The sequence below is a fragment of the Varroa jacobsoni genome, unplaced genomic scaffold, assembly GCF_002532875.2.
Source record: "Varroa jacobsoni isolate VJ856 unplaced genomic scaffold, vjacob_1.0 scaffold_1047, whole genome shotgun sequence".
Lineage (NCBI taxonomy): Eukaryota > Metazoa > Arthropoda > Arachnida > Mesostigmata > Varroidae > Varroa > Varroa jacobsoni.
This window is the reverse complement of record NW_019213949.1, coordinates 379,148-394,011: the sequence shown is the minus strand read 5'-3', so window position 1 is coordinate 394,011 and position 14,864 is coordinate 379,148. Positions and strand designations below refer to the sequence as shown.

The 14,864-nt window shown below is 42.0% G+C and overlaps 1 protein-coding gene and 1 long non-coding RNA gene across 11 annotated transcripts in view; both read left to right on the top strand.

The window, feature by feature from the left end:
• The window catches only part of LOC111266039 (uncharacterized), a 68,525-nt gene that overhangs the window by 13,832 nt on the left and 39,829 nt on the right, over positions 1 to 14,864 (top strand). For 7 of the 10 annotated variants that reach the window (XM_022843156.2, XM_086970776.1, XM_022843158.2 and 4 more), the window contains exons 2-11: positions 1,183 to 1,669; positions 5,482 to 5,859; positions 6,177 to 6,355; positions 7,390 to 7,500; positions 7,728 to 9,794; positions 10,058 to 10,382; positions 10,563 to 10,820; positions 11,054 to 11,132; positions 13,754 to 14,039; positions 14,321 to 14,576. In XM_022843156.2, coding sequence (XP_022698891.1) covers positions 1,183 to 1,669; positions 5,482 to 5,859; positions 6,177 to 6,355; positions 7,390 to 7,500; positions 7,728 to 9,794; positions 10,058 to 10,382; positions 10,563 to 10,820; positions 11,054 to 11,132; positions 13,754 to 14,039; positions 14,321 to 14,576 — 4,426 coding nt within the window. Of the gene's footprint in view, positions 1 to 1,182; positions 1,670 to 2,889; positions 3,056 to 5,481; positions 5,860 to 6,176; positions 6,356 to 7,389; positions 7,501 to 7,727; positions 9,795 to 10,057; positions 10,383 to 10,562; positions 10,821 to 11,053; positions 11,133 to 13,753; positions 14,040 to 14,320; positions 14,577 to 14,864 lie in introns of those variants that run through there. The other 3 variants (XM_022843157.2, XM_086970777.1, XM_022843159.2) reach the window with 3 other exon arrangements.
• On the top strand, positions 3,068 to 5,381 carry LOC111266047 (uncharacterized). The gene is made up of 2 exons (XR_002683831.2): positions 3,068 to 3,291; positions 3,683 to 5,381. It is a non-coding gene; the product is annotated as an uncharacterized LOC111266047 (long non-coding RNA).

Sequence of the window (14,864 nt, the reverse complement as noted above, 5' to 3'; positions counted from 1 at the left end):
AACGTTTTTCGACTGTCAGGATAAGAGGTGGATACTCCCTCTGTGCTTGAACGTCCACTTTAGTAGCTTAGGGTTCTTTTCACGCACGGCCATTTTTCTAGGGACGACTAACGTGATCGCCCACAGCTGTTATGGCCACACGGAACACTTCCTCTCGTATAGCGTTATACTCTGTATAACGCTATACGAGAGGAAGTGTTCCATATGTTTCTAGTAATTGTCACTGGCCAGCCACTTCGTTCGACACTTGAAGTATGTATAATATCCATGCAGTTCTGAAGATGAATGGATACTGTTGATCGGCAATGGAAAATCGAAAGGTCTGTTTGTGTCTTTGCCTATTGCGTATTGTCACTTTACCTTAGTCGATATATGAAGAATTGTATCACCTTTGGGTTTTAGCAGATGAATTATAAATAAACAAAGTTCGTGCACTGAAGATAAGCCGTCAGGCAAACCTAGCCATTTCCCTTTTGATGTGATAGATATTGATTTATTAATCGTGACGTTTTGCTAAACCGTTCCGCGTAAGGGCACCTTTTATAAAATCATTTTGTGCCGCCGAAAGTATGTCTGACTATACACCATCGCACAATGCTGCAGACCTTCTATAAGGACGAAAGAAATATTATTGCGTGGGTTTTCGTCTGTAGCTACTTGCCCACATCGATTTTGAAGACCCTCCTAAAGCGAGACACATGCACTTAATTGTTTTTTACGATGTTTATCGAGCAATAGTTTCTGAATATTATGCTCATTGGCGTCTGTTTGCGATGAACAGTTCCAGGTATCCAAGCAACTTTCTCGTAATATTTGAAATTTAGATTTAATGGGAAGATATATGAAGATAACGAACGGAGAGGTCGAATACAAGTTAGTCACTTAAAAAATTTCCGTATGTATAGACAGACTGTTAACATTTGACCGTTGGGATACAGCTTATGTGAAAAGCAACGATTTTGTTTGCACCATAAGGGTTTTTAGGCTAAGCAAAGTTCGAGGTGAGACAAATAAAGCCTTACGCTGTGACCCTTTTGCTTTGGTACTTGAAGCTGATCTGTTTTAATGTAATGTACAAATGTCATTAAGCCTCGTATTCTAGTTTTTGTTCTCACGCAGCTTGTTCTCCTCCATGTAGCTACTGATAATTTTATCGCGTACTCTACTTACATTCCCTTCCAGGTAAAATTGCCTTAAAACCACCTATACCCATAAAGCCAAAGTTACTTAGAAATACCACAAACAAGAACACGGGAGGTTCGTTTAACCACAACGGTGCGCCGAAGCCCAACATAGATTCAGGTACCATAGACATTAAAAGTAGCACCAAAAAACCGGCTAAGCATGAGCTAGCTGAGCCTCCGAAAGAGAGAGGAATTATGGAGTTGAAGACTTCAACAGATCAAATGAAATGGTCACGATTCAAAGACACCCAGGCGGAAGCTTTCACAGGCGCCAAGAACAGCATTACCGCTAATGAAGGGGAACACGAGGCCAAGCAGAATGAAGACGAAGAACCGACCTATCCCTGTATTTGTGAGTATATTGAAGAAAACGGCCGATCTCAAGCTTCTAACGACGATCAGATACCTTCTTTGGCAGCGCTTAGACTATTCTGGATGAAAAAATCGATGGAAGGAATCGATCTGCTAATGAGATACAAAGTGGGGTAAGTTAGCAGATTAGTTATCTTAAATTTCAAATGCTGTAGTGAAACTCAGAATCGGCTGCTGCATAAATGGGTGCTGAAAAACATTTTCGATGGTGTGCAGATAAGTGTTAATGGGCCGTTTAGCGTATGGATTTAAAAAAAAATTACGATTTAGAGATAAAAATTCCAAACGTATTTGGGCTAATTGAAAATATAAACTAAGCCGGCATATTCGAGCAGCATAGCCGTTGCTGTTGACTCCGTGTCCCTTCGAGTAAAAGTGACAGGTCTAGGATTAGAACATGCTTGCTTAATAAGGCACTGTAAACCGTTAAGTCTTCAGATTTCAAAAATCTTTCGCATATTCCTTCGAAGTGGCGTTATTTCCCTGGAAAATTAACTAGTATTTCATTAGTGTTCGATTTGTATTAGATTATATTATATGATATTTACTTAAGCAAGTATTAGTATAGTTCTTGTATAATGAATGGATTTTCAGTCAGGGAACGCATAGCACACATGTAGAAGTGCATCCCAGATGACTTTTCTAAACCGTTACGTTTAAGCTGTACAGGGTTTGTTCTAAAATATATAAGGCCAGAAATTGCCGAAGAAACTAACGGAAGACCTTTGCTTACATGCTAAGCGTCCGGGTGTCATCGAACAGGTTATCGGCCTTGAAAGCGTCTGCTTATATAGCGTTGGTCATCAGTTGTAGTCCATCATAGTTTTCCATAATTACGGCTTCATGTGTATTTCTAGAATGATGACTTATACGAATCTAAAAAATCTAAATATAACCCGGCCCTTAAAGACCCAGTATGCCAGGATACTTTTTCGTCCATTTTTCCCTTACTCGTATCAATCAGTTAAATCTGTGACCGCTTCAACATATACACTACTGTACGTTGTTCGAAACTGCTTGAAGGGTTCTCGTTTTGGGCGGGACTGGTTGGGTCGTAGCGACTGTCGCGGCCAACCGACCACAGTTTTCCTGGCCAGTGGTGCTATCCCTCCTATTGGTGACTTTTTGCACGGAGGAACGTTAGCCCAATGGGTTCGGGTCTTTTCGATGTGTCGCATTGACGTACGCAGCAGTGTGTACCGATGTGCGATACAGCTGGCTCGCGAGGCCACAAAGTATCTCAGTAGAAAAGTGTAAGAGGGTGAGGAGTTGTTGCCTTAGAGAAAGGTTTTATTTTTGAAGCTTTAGCAGCGGCTCCAGCAGCAAGAACCTTCTCGCGATCTACTGCATAGACGCCTGCCTGCCTGCCTGCCTGCCTGTCTGCGGTAGGCAGGAGAGAGTCTGAATGTTTGGGCTTCCTACTTGTAACTAACTTCCTGAAAGAAGTCCGCTGAAGCTGACGCCATTAGGCCATGACCGGCTTCGTCTTCCGTACCCTGGTAAGCAGACTCCGGAATTCAGGCAGTTTTTCAATTTCACATAGATTGGAGCTTGAGTCTCACTTTCTAATCATTTTAGTGGTTGTGAGAAAAACGTTTGATTGATGTAGGCTGCTCACAACGAAGGACCGGCATGCTGTCGCTTCGCCCAAGAAGGCATACGCGCAGTGAACTGTGTAAATAGGAGCCGACGATACGACGACATCTGTGATTCTTGTTGAAGTGCTCACTGTGATGTATGTCAAGTCGAAAATAATATTTTTTAATGTTCGAAAAAAGAATGCCAGAAACTCCTTAGATGACCCTGTACTGTATAATTTGGATAGAAGAGAGATTAAGTAATGATTGTAGCTACGTTAAGGACTTGTGCTTCGATAGTTTTGCTTCATGTTTTAGCACGACCCCTTTATCGTAGGCTAACGAATTCGTAATTTTCTAGCCAATTCGTTAAAAAACGCTGAATCTTAATTTCGAAAGCTAAGGGTGCAAGGCAGATGTGTAGTTGAGGATGGCCGCCTTGAACTTTGGTGCTTAATTTGGTGACATCTTAGTATTCCCTGACTGAGTGTCATAAGCAGTCCTTATAGGTTGAATATAAGTGTTGCATGTGGAACTCTATTTCTCTAGGTAACAAGCGAGATTAAGGAGAACTAAGGCACTTTTTCACGACAGGTATATAAAATGAAGATGGACCAGATCGCGGTCGTGCGTGGCCAACAGCGGTCAAACAAATAATATAGTAAATAAAAGATAGTGATGCATTTCGTTCAGTTGTTTCGCTAAACTTAAGAATCTTCAAATGCGAATTTCTAACATGCTTCGGTTCTTAAATGAAGGGACGGTGCTATTGGGCACTAGAAAGGGAAAGCATCAAATGCTATATACGTAACTATACCGTGTAACCTACATCCCTGATATCGGTTTTTGGAAAAACTGTTTTTTGTGAGTCAATCTGTCCTATTGTAGCTCCAATCAGATCAACAGAGAGTGCTTGGTATATTCAACTAAGGAACGCTTATATGAGTCCGGCCAATTTTTGTTTTGTCTTACTAATAACGACCGATTATATAGGGTTGAAATAATCAGAAATGCGAGCGCATGCTAAATATTTACCACTAAAAAACAATATTGTGTAGTTTTCATTTCACGAGACAATATTACGTATTATTCTAGGGCACGTATTCGTTACTGGTCAACGTAGATTGCTATAACAATCGAGTGCCTATGTAATTAATATTATCATGACTGCTCTAAATTGTTCAGTTGTCCCTGAATAGTTAGTATCAATGGCGAGCTAGTTCAGACGGCTTCGAGTCTCGACAGGCGCTTTCAGATAAACTTGTCGATTTTCTAGCGGTTGGGTCTCACGGTCAATGATTAGGTGGCATAGAGACTATGAAACAGCACAGGCCAAAGTGAACGGAGGCGAACCGTTTCGCGACGACCTCAAGACCTTTTTCATTTACTGGGTCAGATTGTCACTTGATCTCTTCAATTGTACCAGTGGCCGAGATGGGCTGTTTACTTTGCTCAGTGTTATATAGAATACGCGCAGCACTATAACGCTGTGTGCATAGGACGGGCTAAGATCCTTCTAGGGATAGGCCCACGCTGTACCAGAGACCGATACAGGAAAAGGCTAGAAAAAGTTCCCTGTTACCGGAACCGTAGAAGAACAATATTGCTTTAGTGATCAACGAAATATAACGATATTCTGCGCTATGAAGGAGAGGAGCGAAATATTGAATGTCTAGATAGAGCTAAGGGTTTAATGTACTAGCAATTTCTAGCACAACTAGTAGGAACGACGCGTCGAACGAAGCTTTTTTCTATGCAGAAGTCTCCATTAATGTTCAGACGCAGTTGAAAATAAAACCATTAGAAACTAATATTGATAAATGGTCTATGTTGATTTCTACCTGATGCACAAACCTGCCTCGGCATTTATATATATATATATAATAATAATCTAAATTTATCACGATAAGTTCATTATAAAGGTGGAACTGTATTTTACGTTGTTCACTGAGTATTGAATTTTATTTCTTTAAACAGCTCATAAACACTACAGATATTAAACACTGATAATATTTTTTTTAACTATAAAGTTTTTTCAATTAACGAGATGGAAACAATGTCGCTTATTTGGCAAAAATTGTTCTTAACTTAATGGGAAAGCGAACAGTTACAAGTTGTTCCGTACAAGGCACGGAGTTTGATTCAATTGTATAATACCACTTCTCAGCCCTTTTGTATCCACTAAACTATCTACTGTCATCGAATCCACCCAATACAGCGTTTAATAAATATAATACTAACACGTAAACCGCGGATGAACTATATTAGAAAAAAACATATCGGATTTCATTTCATAGAGAATTCCTGGTTTGTATAGTTGTTTTGTTGTTCCGTAATTATTTCTGCAGCCGTGATTCCGGCAATTCGTCTGTGGCCAGCAGTTCCAGCTGCGCTTCATCTGGGTCGAGTTGCTGCGCGCCTTCCCAGCATCTCGAATCGCTTCAACTTGCATCCCATCTACCTCCCAATAGAACTGGTAAGCACGGGAGACCGTTTCGGCCCCCCGTCAGTCCAAGTCCGATGCAAGAACCCTCCAAGGGCGCTTCACTGGATTCAAACCCTATCACAAGTCCTGCCGCGTCCTCTGACGACGACCCGGCATTTCCTACGAATTCCCTACCGCGCCGGCCTTTAACAGGAGCCACCAGAGTCGATACCCTTGAGCGGAACCGCATAGAGGCCATAGACGAAGAACATAAATACGAAACGCTCGATCACGGCGCCAGGTACAGAAAACTGCGTTCGGTGACTCGCAGTGGATAGGGCCGTTTCTAACTGAACAATTTTATTGGAAGTCGTCCAGTATTCCCAAAATTAAATTACATTTACTTGTTTGCGATAACGAGGCTGAATATGATGTTGCAGTTCAACGTTTATCTTACATAACTAAAAAGTCAAAGATGATGGAAATGCCGTTTACATTATTCGCTCATGGAATAGCTATGGAATGCTACCGTCACTATATATAGCTTTTTTTTTTTGAGTTTTCTGCTTTTTTTGCCGTTACTTTGAGACAAGTCGCTGTTGTTGTGTTGTGTCATAGGCCAGGGTACTATTCTGAAGACGAAGGTGTCTGCTGCACGAACATACATTCGCAGTTGGCAAAAAAGGCCAAAGAGTTGGTGCGACCATACCAAAAGGGTGACCACCCCAAAGATCGGCCTCCCATTCCTGCCAAGCCCCCGCGGCCCAGCCTCTCCAGGTCGAACCGACTTCCTTCAAGTAAGTTACGTCTCGCACTAGCAAATCAATGAACAATGCCTATCGATAGTTAACATCAAAGTTGCACAAAAATAATGTATCATTCAAACCAAAAATAATCCACGACCATGATAATCTAATAGCACATGTTGGGCTGCAAGGAGTCGGACTGAGACGCCAAAATTTGGGTCACAAGGTACATGTCTAACCTTTATTCCAGTGCCCAACATGATCGTATGCATTTTAGTACGGCTTGTTATGGACACATCACACCGTTATAAAGTATAACATTGCAGTAGATCGCGTATGTAATAAAGCTACTTAACGGTATATCTAGTTCGTGCTAATACCGTTCCTTATGGTTAATTCAACCGCACATGTTACCATATAATTAATACATCGTCAAAAAAAAACCAACATCAAAATCAGTAACCTGTCCTTGAGATAAAAATACGACGGCAAGCTAAATCAATTAGCAATGCCTGCAATCACCTTAATCGCGTGCATCATCTTAATCCTGCCGTCTGTTTGCTACTAACACGACGCCCCAAGCACTCGATGCTCCTCTTACTGTGTGACCCGGGGTCTGCATCTTCCATCGATACGTGATCTGACACTGATTTATTGTTTTGAAAAAACAGGTGAGTGTCTGTTAGATTTTGATTAGTGTTCCCTAAATTTCTTTTTTTGGTAACATTTTATGTTGCTTAGAATACGTAACATAAGACGAACCAGTGGCAAGTTAAATAAATTCAAGCCAGTTTCACAAGACTGATAACTACATTCTGTGGATTTTGTACTTTCTAATCCTATTGATTTTTGACGCTTGATTAGTGCCGGGGATTCGGTGTCGCTAGCGTCGCTTGCATGCATTGCCTCAACGGTTCTGAACGCAGGAAGCAAGCGAGAATGGCCGTTTTCTTCTGACCGTATCTAGACTATAACAGCTCGACCTCACTGTGCACAATAGGGGCTAATAATTACTTTAACCAAAGAGCCATTGCGGGGCGCCTTTCTGCTTTTTTGTTGTCTCGTTCATTGTGGCTTCATTACAGCGAGCACGATTGTCTCGGTGCAATTTGCAGATGAAGGAATCAGTGATAAAGAATCAAACTATAACGAAAACCTAGATCTCCTCCAGGAAGTGAAGGCCGCCGCCCAAACAGGTGAATCAAAACTGTTTATTAGTTTACCTGTTATATAGGGAAGGTCGATTTTGGTTTTCTATGCTGTCCAAGTACTAACCAAGGCGATTATCTACCAATGGATAAGTCATATAACTGATGGTCTCATCGTTTATGTAAAATTAGCCGCTCATTCCCTACATCAACTTTATTTACCTAGTATTAATTTAAATAAATATTAAAAAAAAAATATATTTATTTTATTGCAGCCGGCTACGAACCAATCGATACCAGCCGAGGCATAGTTCCCCCGATACCCGGTGTGCCTACTTCGGGCCCACTCATGAAAAAAGACAAAGACCGTAAGGTTGTTTCTAGATTTGAAGATTCCATGGAGGCAGAACGGAGAGAGTTTTGGCCAGTTCTCGCAACACAGACGTCTATCGACCTAAAAGGTGGCAAGCCTCGAACACAGGCACCCAATGACGCGGAGGCTATGCCAATTGAAGTCAAGGTCGCTTCTTCAAAAATAAGCTATGAGAACGTTAAAGCTGTGAAGGGTGGCCTAGTTGTAGCTCCCACCATGCCTAATGAAAAGAGAGGACTCATGCAGCGTGTCAAAAGTATCAAAATGGAGAATCCATTCAAAAAGGGCGACGGCGATGAAGATGGTGGAGCCGATTCTAGTGAGAAAAAGCCTGGACTTATGGGCAAAATGTTCAAACGAGAAAAGGAAGCTGGCGGTGAAGAATCCGAAGACAAAAAATCATTTTCGGATACGTTTAGTAAAGTTTTTCATCGTGAAAAGAAGGCCGACGCTGATATTGATCCTAACGTTTTTCAGGAGGAAAAAATAACACTATCGGATAAGCTGGGCAAGATGTTTAACAAGGAAGCTAAAGAATCAAAAGATCCATCTTCCGAAGGAGGCGAGAAGAAATCCTCCTTTATATCGAAAGTATTTAGCAAAGAATCAAAAGAACTTAAAGTTCCTACCGGAAGCGTTGACAGCGAAAAGAAACCCACATTAATAAATAAAATGTTCTCGAAAGAAGCGAAAGAAGAAAAGGAGCTTTGTGGGAAGGAAGAAGGCGCAGAAAAGAAACCTTTGTTCCCAAAAATGTTTACCAAGGAGTCAAAAGAAGCCAGGAGCGGTCTGGAAGGTGAAGACGAGCATAAACAGTCATTAATTAGTTGGGTGTTTTCGCGTGCCGCCAAGGACGGCGAACAATCTAATGAAGGCGAGGAAGATCAGGAGAAAAAAACGTTTTCCGAGATGATGGGTGATTTTACGGGTAAAGTGTTTACAAAGACGAGCAAGGAAGAGGGCGATCACGCTAAGAACCACGGCCAACAACAAGGCGAGAAAAAGACTTTCATCGATAAATACTTCCCTACCGAAAAACCAATAATTCAGCAAGTAGTTCTCACCGAAGAAATGGAGCCCGATCTCAAGAAGAGACGCATGGGCAGAATTACGAGCTTTCAATATACAAAAGAAACCGAAGGAGACACAGAATCGCCGGCTAAGAAGATGCTCATAGAAAATCTGGATAGGATTACCACTAAAGTTAAAAAAGTCCAAGAAATGATGCCCAAGGCGATAGCTAGCAAAACCGAAAGCGGCCCTAAATCCGAAAATGGTTCGCCTGAAATGGACGACAACAAGGAAAGCAAAAATACTAAACATGATTACGAGATCACAACCCAAATCGTCTTTACTAAAGACCTGCCGTCCGGGATTCACAAGCAAACAAAAACAGAATCGGAAAGCGGCAATCTTCCCAATCGCGAAGATCTGCATATCACCTCCGTTATTATGCCTGTTCTTGCCGAGTCAACAGGGGATAACAAGTCGGCCACTGATAAGACTACCTTCTTTGCTAAAATTGGCGATAGTGAAATTGAGGTAAAGGAAGACCACTACGGGAGAATACAGGTGGGTGAACGAAAGGAGCCAATTTATGCACGCCCATTTAAGATGCTCAAAAGAAGTCTCCAAGATCTCTCAAAATCAACGCCTTCCCTGTCAGCTCGTGAAGAGTCTATTCAGTACATGGACGCCAGCGAAGTCGCCGAAGAAGTAAAGGAAGAACCAGTCAACCATCATTACGACGAACTCGGCGAGCCGGGAAAGAAACAGCTGCTCGTGAAAGAATTTAAGGTGAGGGGCATTCGCGGCAGCCCCAAGGTGATCAAGATTGAAACCCAGCTTGTCAAAGGCAAAAGTACCAGTGCCCTCAACGAGCCAGCTACGATAACGACGATAAAGACAGTCGAAAAACAAAAACCCCCGGTGCCACCCAGGCCCCGACCGACAACTCCTACAATTATCGGTGAGTTTCTAATGAATTTGTTCAGCTTGATGAATTGTTTACTTGCGACAGATTTCTAGCCTTTTATTTCTAGCCAATTGTTTCATACTTGTTAAAATAATTATGTACTTTAGGGACCCTCAAAAAACGCAAAGACTCTATGAATAAGTGCCACCTTTCAATGTGTTTCGGCAATATATTCATATATATGAATTCAGTGTTTGGTGCATCGGCACTTTTGTGCCTGTTCCAAGTTACGAACTTTCTAACCATTGTAACTACAGGCAAACCATCTTCGCCACCTACAACGCCTATATCTTTAGCCATGGAGGCTACTCCTTTGGCTCGGGCTGAGTGCTCGTCAATAGATGGTACAAGTGTTCCGAGCACCAGAGCGACAACACCATCGTCACTGATTTGCGAAGGCGGGTCAGGCAAAAAAATCCCGCCCGCACGTCCGCCCCCACCGCGCATTGCCACGGTGACCACTAAAGTCACCCCGACGGCCATCACAACGACGACGGTATCATCTGATACAAGACCACAGACCACAACATTTAAAAAGCCTCCAAAACCACAAAGGCCGCCACCCCCAAAAGTTTCCGTTACGTAAGTAACCAATGAAGCTACTTGGAAGAAAGCCGATTTGAATGCAGATAATGAAGAGTAAACTCTTCAGTGTTCCCGACTTTTCAAGCCAACTCAGTATTTCACGAATCTTGGTGCAAATAGCAAAATCGAACATTTCAATATGAATTGTCTCCTTGAATTTTTTTTTCTTAATTTCAGGAAAACTGTTACCAAAATGCCAATCGTTAGCGGCAGCGATAAATACTCTGTTTATTGTCAAACAGATGTTAATCTTAGTACGGATTTACTGGCGCGCATCGAGCGAGTTGTATCTTCCGGGGGCGGAGTTTATGAAGGTGCACCGTATAAACTTGCGCGGTCGCGATCTGGATCTTTCGAGAACGTCCACAGTGCATCACCTTCATGCCTTCCCACATTCGCAAACAAGCCGACCAGTTCATTGTTCCTGACCACTTTGTAAGTTAGGCCGAGGCACTTTTAGCTTAATTAAAATTGCCTTGGCCTATTATTAATTCAACGGCGAATTAAAAATTCGTAATGCCCTTCTTTGCCAACACGAATCGTTTTCTTGTATAGTCCTATTTTAGCACAACAACGATTAACTGAAATTACGCATTTCATTTGCCTAAGGCATGCATTTCGTTAGCGCTGAATTCTTATTTGGGATACATGAAATGTTCGACTTTCAGCTATGACGAACCTGTATGCCTTCGCAAAGGTGCATCGTTGAACGAGAGCGACCTCTCAAAACGTATCTCCAGTCTACAAGTAAGCGACACTCGTCTTTAAAATAACCTAATGGTCGTGACCTATAGTTCTTGATTAAAAGCTCTTTAACGTATGTACATGTTTAGATTTATTATGTCTCGCTTGAGTATTCATCTTACCGCGGTTTGGCTTGAGCTCAATCTGCAGCTAACTAATATGTGCCTGAACTCGAGTGCTTAATATGCGCGTTAAGTTCAGTAAAGCAATTGACAAACAATGGCTGTCGACGTGATTTCTCCAGTAATTTTGCTCAAAGATAGTTCGGCTTGAAGATAGTTGCTTGAAGATAGTGGCTGTCGGCAATCTACCCCCACTATCCAATACAAATCTCCTCTAAATACAAATCTCCTGCGTGTCTCCTCCGATTCCGGATCAGATCAGTGATATTAATTTCGATTTTGGCCAAAATATATTAAATGAACTGACCAATCTACTTACATTACGCGCAAATAAGGTCTGATCCGCGATTTGTAGCTTTGCAAGTCGGCGTGTCATTGGAACTGCTAGAAGTATATTAGATATCTGAAAATTGGCTGTTCGAGAGTCATTGATAAGTCCAACTTAAATAAAGGGCAATCCTTCAGAGTCACGTAGCCATTCTCTGAAGACTTAGCCACGCTCTGAAGAGGTACTACTCCTGGGGTCGACCAGGACGTCAGGACATAGCAAGCGATTCGGTTCGACTCTGAATCCGTTGAGGGACGCAGGAGACAAAAAAAGGAGCACTCACGACACCCAGCCACGCCTCGCTATTAATCTCTTATATATCAAGACAGTCCTGTTCTTACTACGTTTCACTAAATAAATAATCATCTCATTGCTATTACTGTTGTTATTACCCAATTTGACGATCACTCGGAAAGACATGAACCGAGGCTTGTGGTGAACGCGCCTCCGTCACTGTCTTGGTGCATGCTTACACTACAAAGATATCCGAAGGGGTCACATCTAAATCGATTACCTCTTTTTTTAGCAAAAATCCTATTGTAAGCCCTATTCCGGGGACCAGCTTGGGTCTCCACAATTAAACCTGATTAAACATATACGCCTTAGAAAAATTAAACATGATCAAATTCATTCCCGAAAAAATCGTTCTTATTTGGTTCTGGCAATCGATTATTGAAGACCATAGACGGACCCTCCAGATGAAAATAAATCAGTTTACCTGTCTGACCAAAGACCACACTTGTTAAACATATCGAAGGAGGTATCGATTCAGGCGTGTTCGCAGGATGTCAGCAGAACGAGAAATCTGTTGTTTTTTTTTTGTCCCATGCTTGGCGACGAAGTGGGTCAGCGGTCGTTGAGCAAGTGTCTACTTGCTGCTTCTCCGTTGACGGCCAGTCGTTCAACTTTGACCCGTGTGCTCGTTTAGCCTCTGTCTCATGAACTACCGCTCTGCTACTGTAAATAGAGCCGAAATTTCGTGTGTCCTGACGTTCGCATTGGTTGCTATTGCTGTTGGCTCTGTGGCCGCTTTCGTCATTTCAGTCCTTCCGGCGGTCGCTGGTCAAACAGGGCGGTACCCCGCTTCAGGCCGCTGTAGCCCTGGCCGTCGTCCTCTTCTGGATCTACTGTCCTTTCTTCTTGCTTTCGTTCCAATCGCTCTGCTGCATCGCCATTTTATTCCTAGTATTTTTCAAGTAACAGGCCACGTGTGGGACAATAAATGTCCGGATGAACACAGCACGTCTGTTGAATCTAGACATTGTTTCTTCCTTATTTTTTAAAACTTTCTTAAATGAGCCGCTGCAATTCTGACTGTTGTAGGACGATTACGAATATCAGATTGCGGCAATGAAGAGGTAAAGAAAACTTCAACATCTCATTTCTATTGCAACAATACGTGAAGTGAAAACCTAGGAAGCATCCTATTCTAAATTGACAATGATAGGCCAGTGATTTGTTTCGGTTTGTTGATAAGCGTTGTTGACCTTTCGGATAGCCATCGGCAGGCCAAGCATCTAATGTGAATACACACGACTTTATTCAATGCAAAGCAAAATTTATTAAAAAAACAACGCAACTGTAATTGCCAATTGAGCGAGTTTGATGAAAGCAATAAAACAAAATATATACCGCTATCATCAGTGGCGAAAGTGTAAATGACTGCGTCTTAATTGGAAACCTATATTTGTACCTATTATTATTATTATTATTATTTGATATCTATATATGTTTTATTTTGCAAGCGATGTTATCTTAAGCATAAGAGAGGCTTAACCTCAAGCCTTCTTTATCAAACGGTCCTTTTTTGCCCACGTTGGAGTTATCATTCTAACTTCCACCAGTATTTATTTGTCATGTTGAAATGAACACTGACAGTTTCTACACATTATTTTTTGAGCTTATTCAATGGCACAACAGAAGGACGATCTCTTGCAGCTGTAGTTCTATTTTCTTTTTTACTTTAAACAAATTGAGTCCGGCCAAAATTGATCAGCATATGCGAAGAACGATAGGCAAAGCAGAGAAAACTGTCCTTTCTATGCGTTGCAAACGTCTTCACATTTGCACTGGTGCCATTGATTAACGTAGAACGATTACCCCTAATCGACGGAATCCTCTAATTGTCTTGGCTGTATCGGCTATTATCTCTGTGGCCGGTTTGTAATAAACAGATCGCCGAACAGGAAGAACTGCCACCATTAATCCCTCCTAAGCTCGGCTCCAGTTGCTGTAGTGGCCTTGGGACTTTACAGCGGAGCCGTATGAGCGAAACTGACGCCGACTCTGGAGATTCGGTCTATTACGACTGTACTAGGCCGGATGAGTACCGATCGGTAACGTTTGCCGCTGAGGAAGATGTTCGATATTATGATCGAGTCACCGACGAGAGCCGAAGTAACTCTCTGTCCCAAAACACTCCGTCATTTTCCGTGGCAACTAATGAGGCCAATCCGAACGGTAAGTTAAATACAAGAGCACCGATTTTGCAACGCGTTATGTAACGAAGATGATAGCGATCATGTGGTCCACATGTGGGTGTCTGTGAATGTATTTATAACTTTGCTTTTTTATTACAGGGGAAAAATTCGTTTAGAAAGGATTCTAGGCGAAGCTTAATTCAATCGCTAAAATTAGCACTTACAGGGGCTGCATTTATATCAGTTAGCTAGAACTTACTGACTTAATTCAGCTGAGTTGATATTTCAAAGTTCGTATATTCATTTTCATTGACTATCTAGACAGTTTGCCTGAAAAATCTGACTGCTTAATCACAAAGCAAAGCACTCTAAAGTCGTCTCATCAAAGAGATCCCAGCTTGGATTCGGATTCTGACTGGTCGGATGGGCCTATTCCGCGGCCAAAGCCGTCCCCTTCAATCCTGCTCAAGAAAAGGCCGCTCTCAACCCGTACGCAACGAGATCCCGATAGCTCCTCAACGGACACCGATAACCATGAACCTGTGCCTCATTCTCATCCAAGAAAGAGGATCGTCAAGTGAGTCTCAAAAGTACAAACTAAAACTTAAATAGGGAACAATTATATTCTTCCCGTTGTTTTATCTGTGCCTGCATAGCCTTCGATCGATATAGGCATGTATGAGCCATGACGAAGACTTTGTACATTCGGAAGTTCGTATGTAAATTTCAGAATAGGTGGTTTATACAATACATAAGTTTGATTAGGCGGAACACCATCCATCTGACTACTGAAAGTGTCCTTCTATAAAAGTATTTTGGTGATATCTAGATATTCTTTTCGCAATAACAACTCTTTCAAACGCAA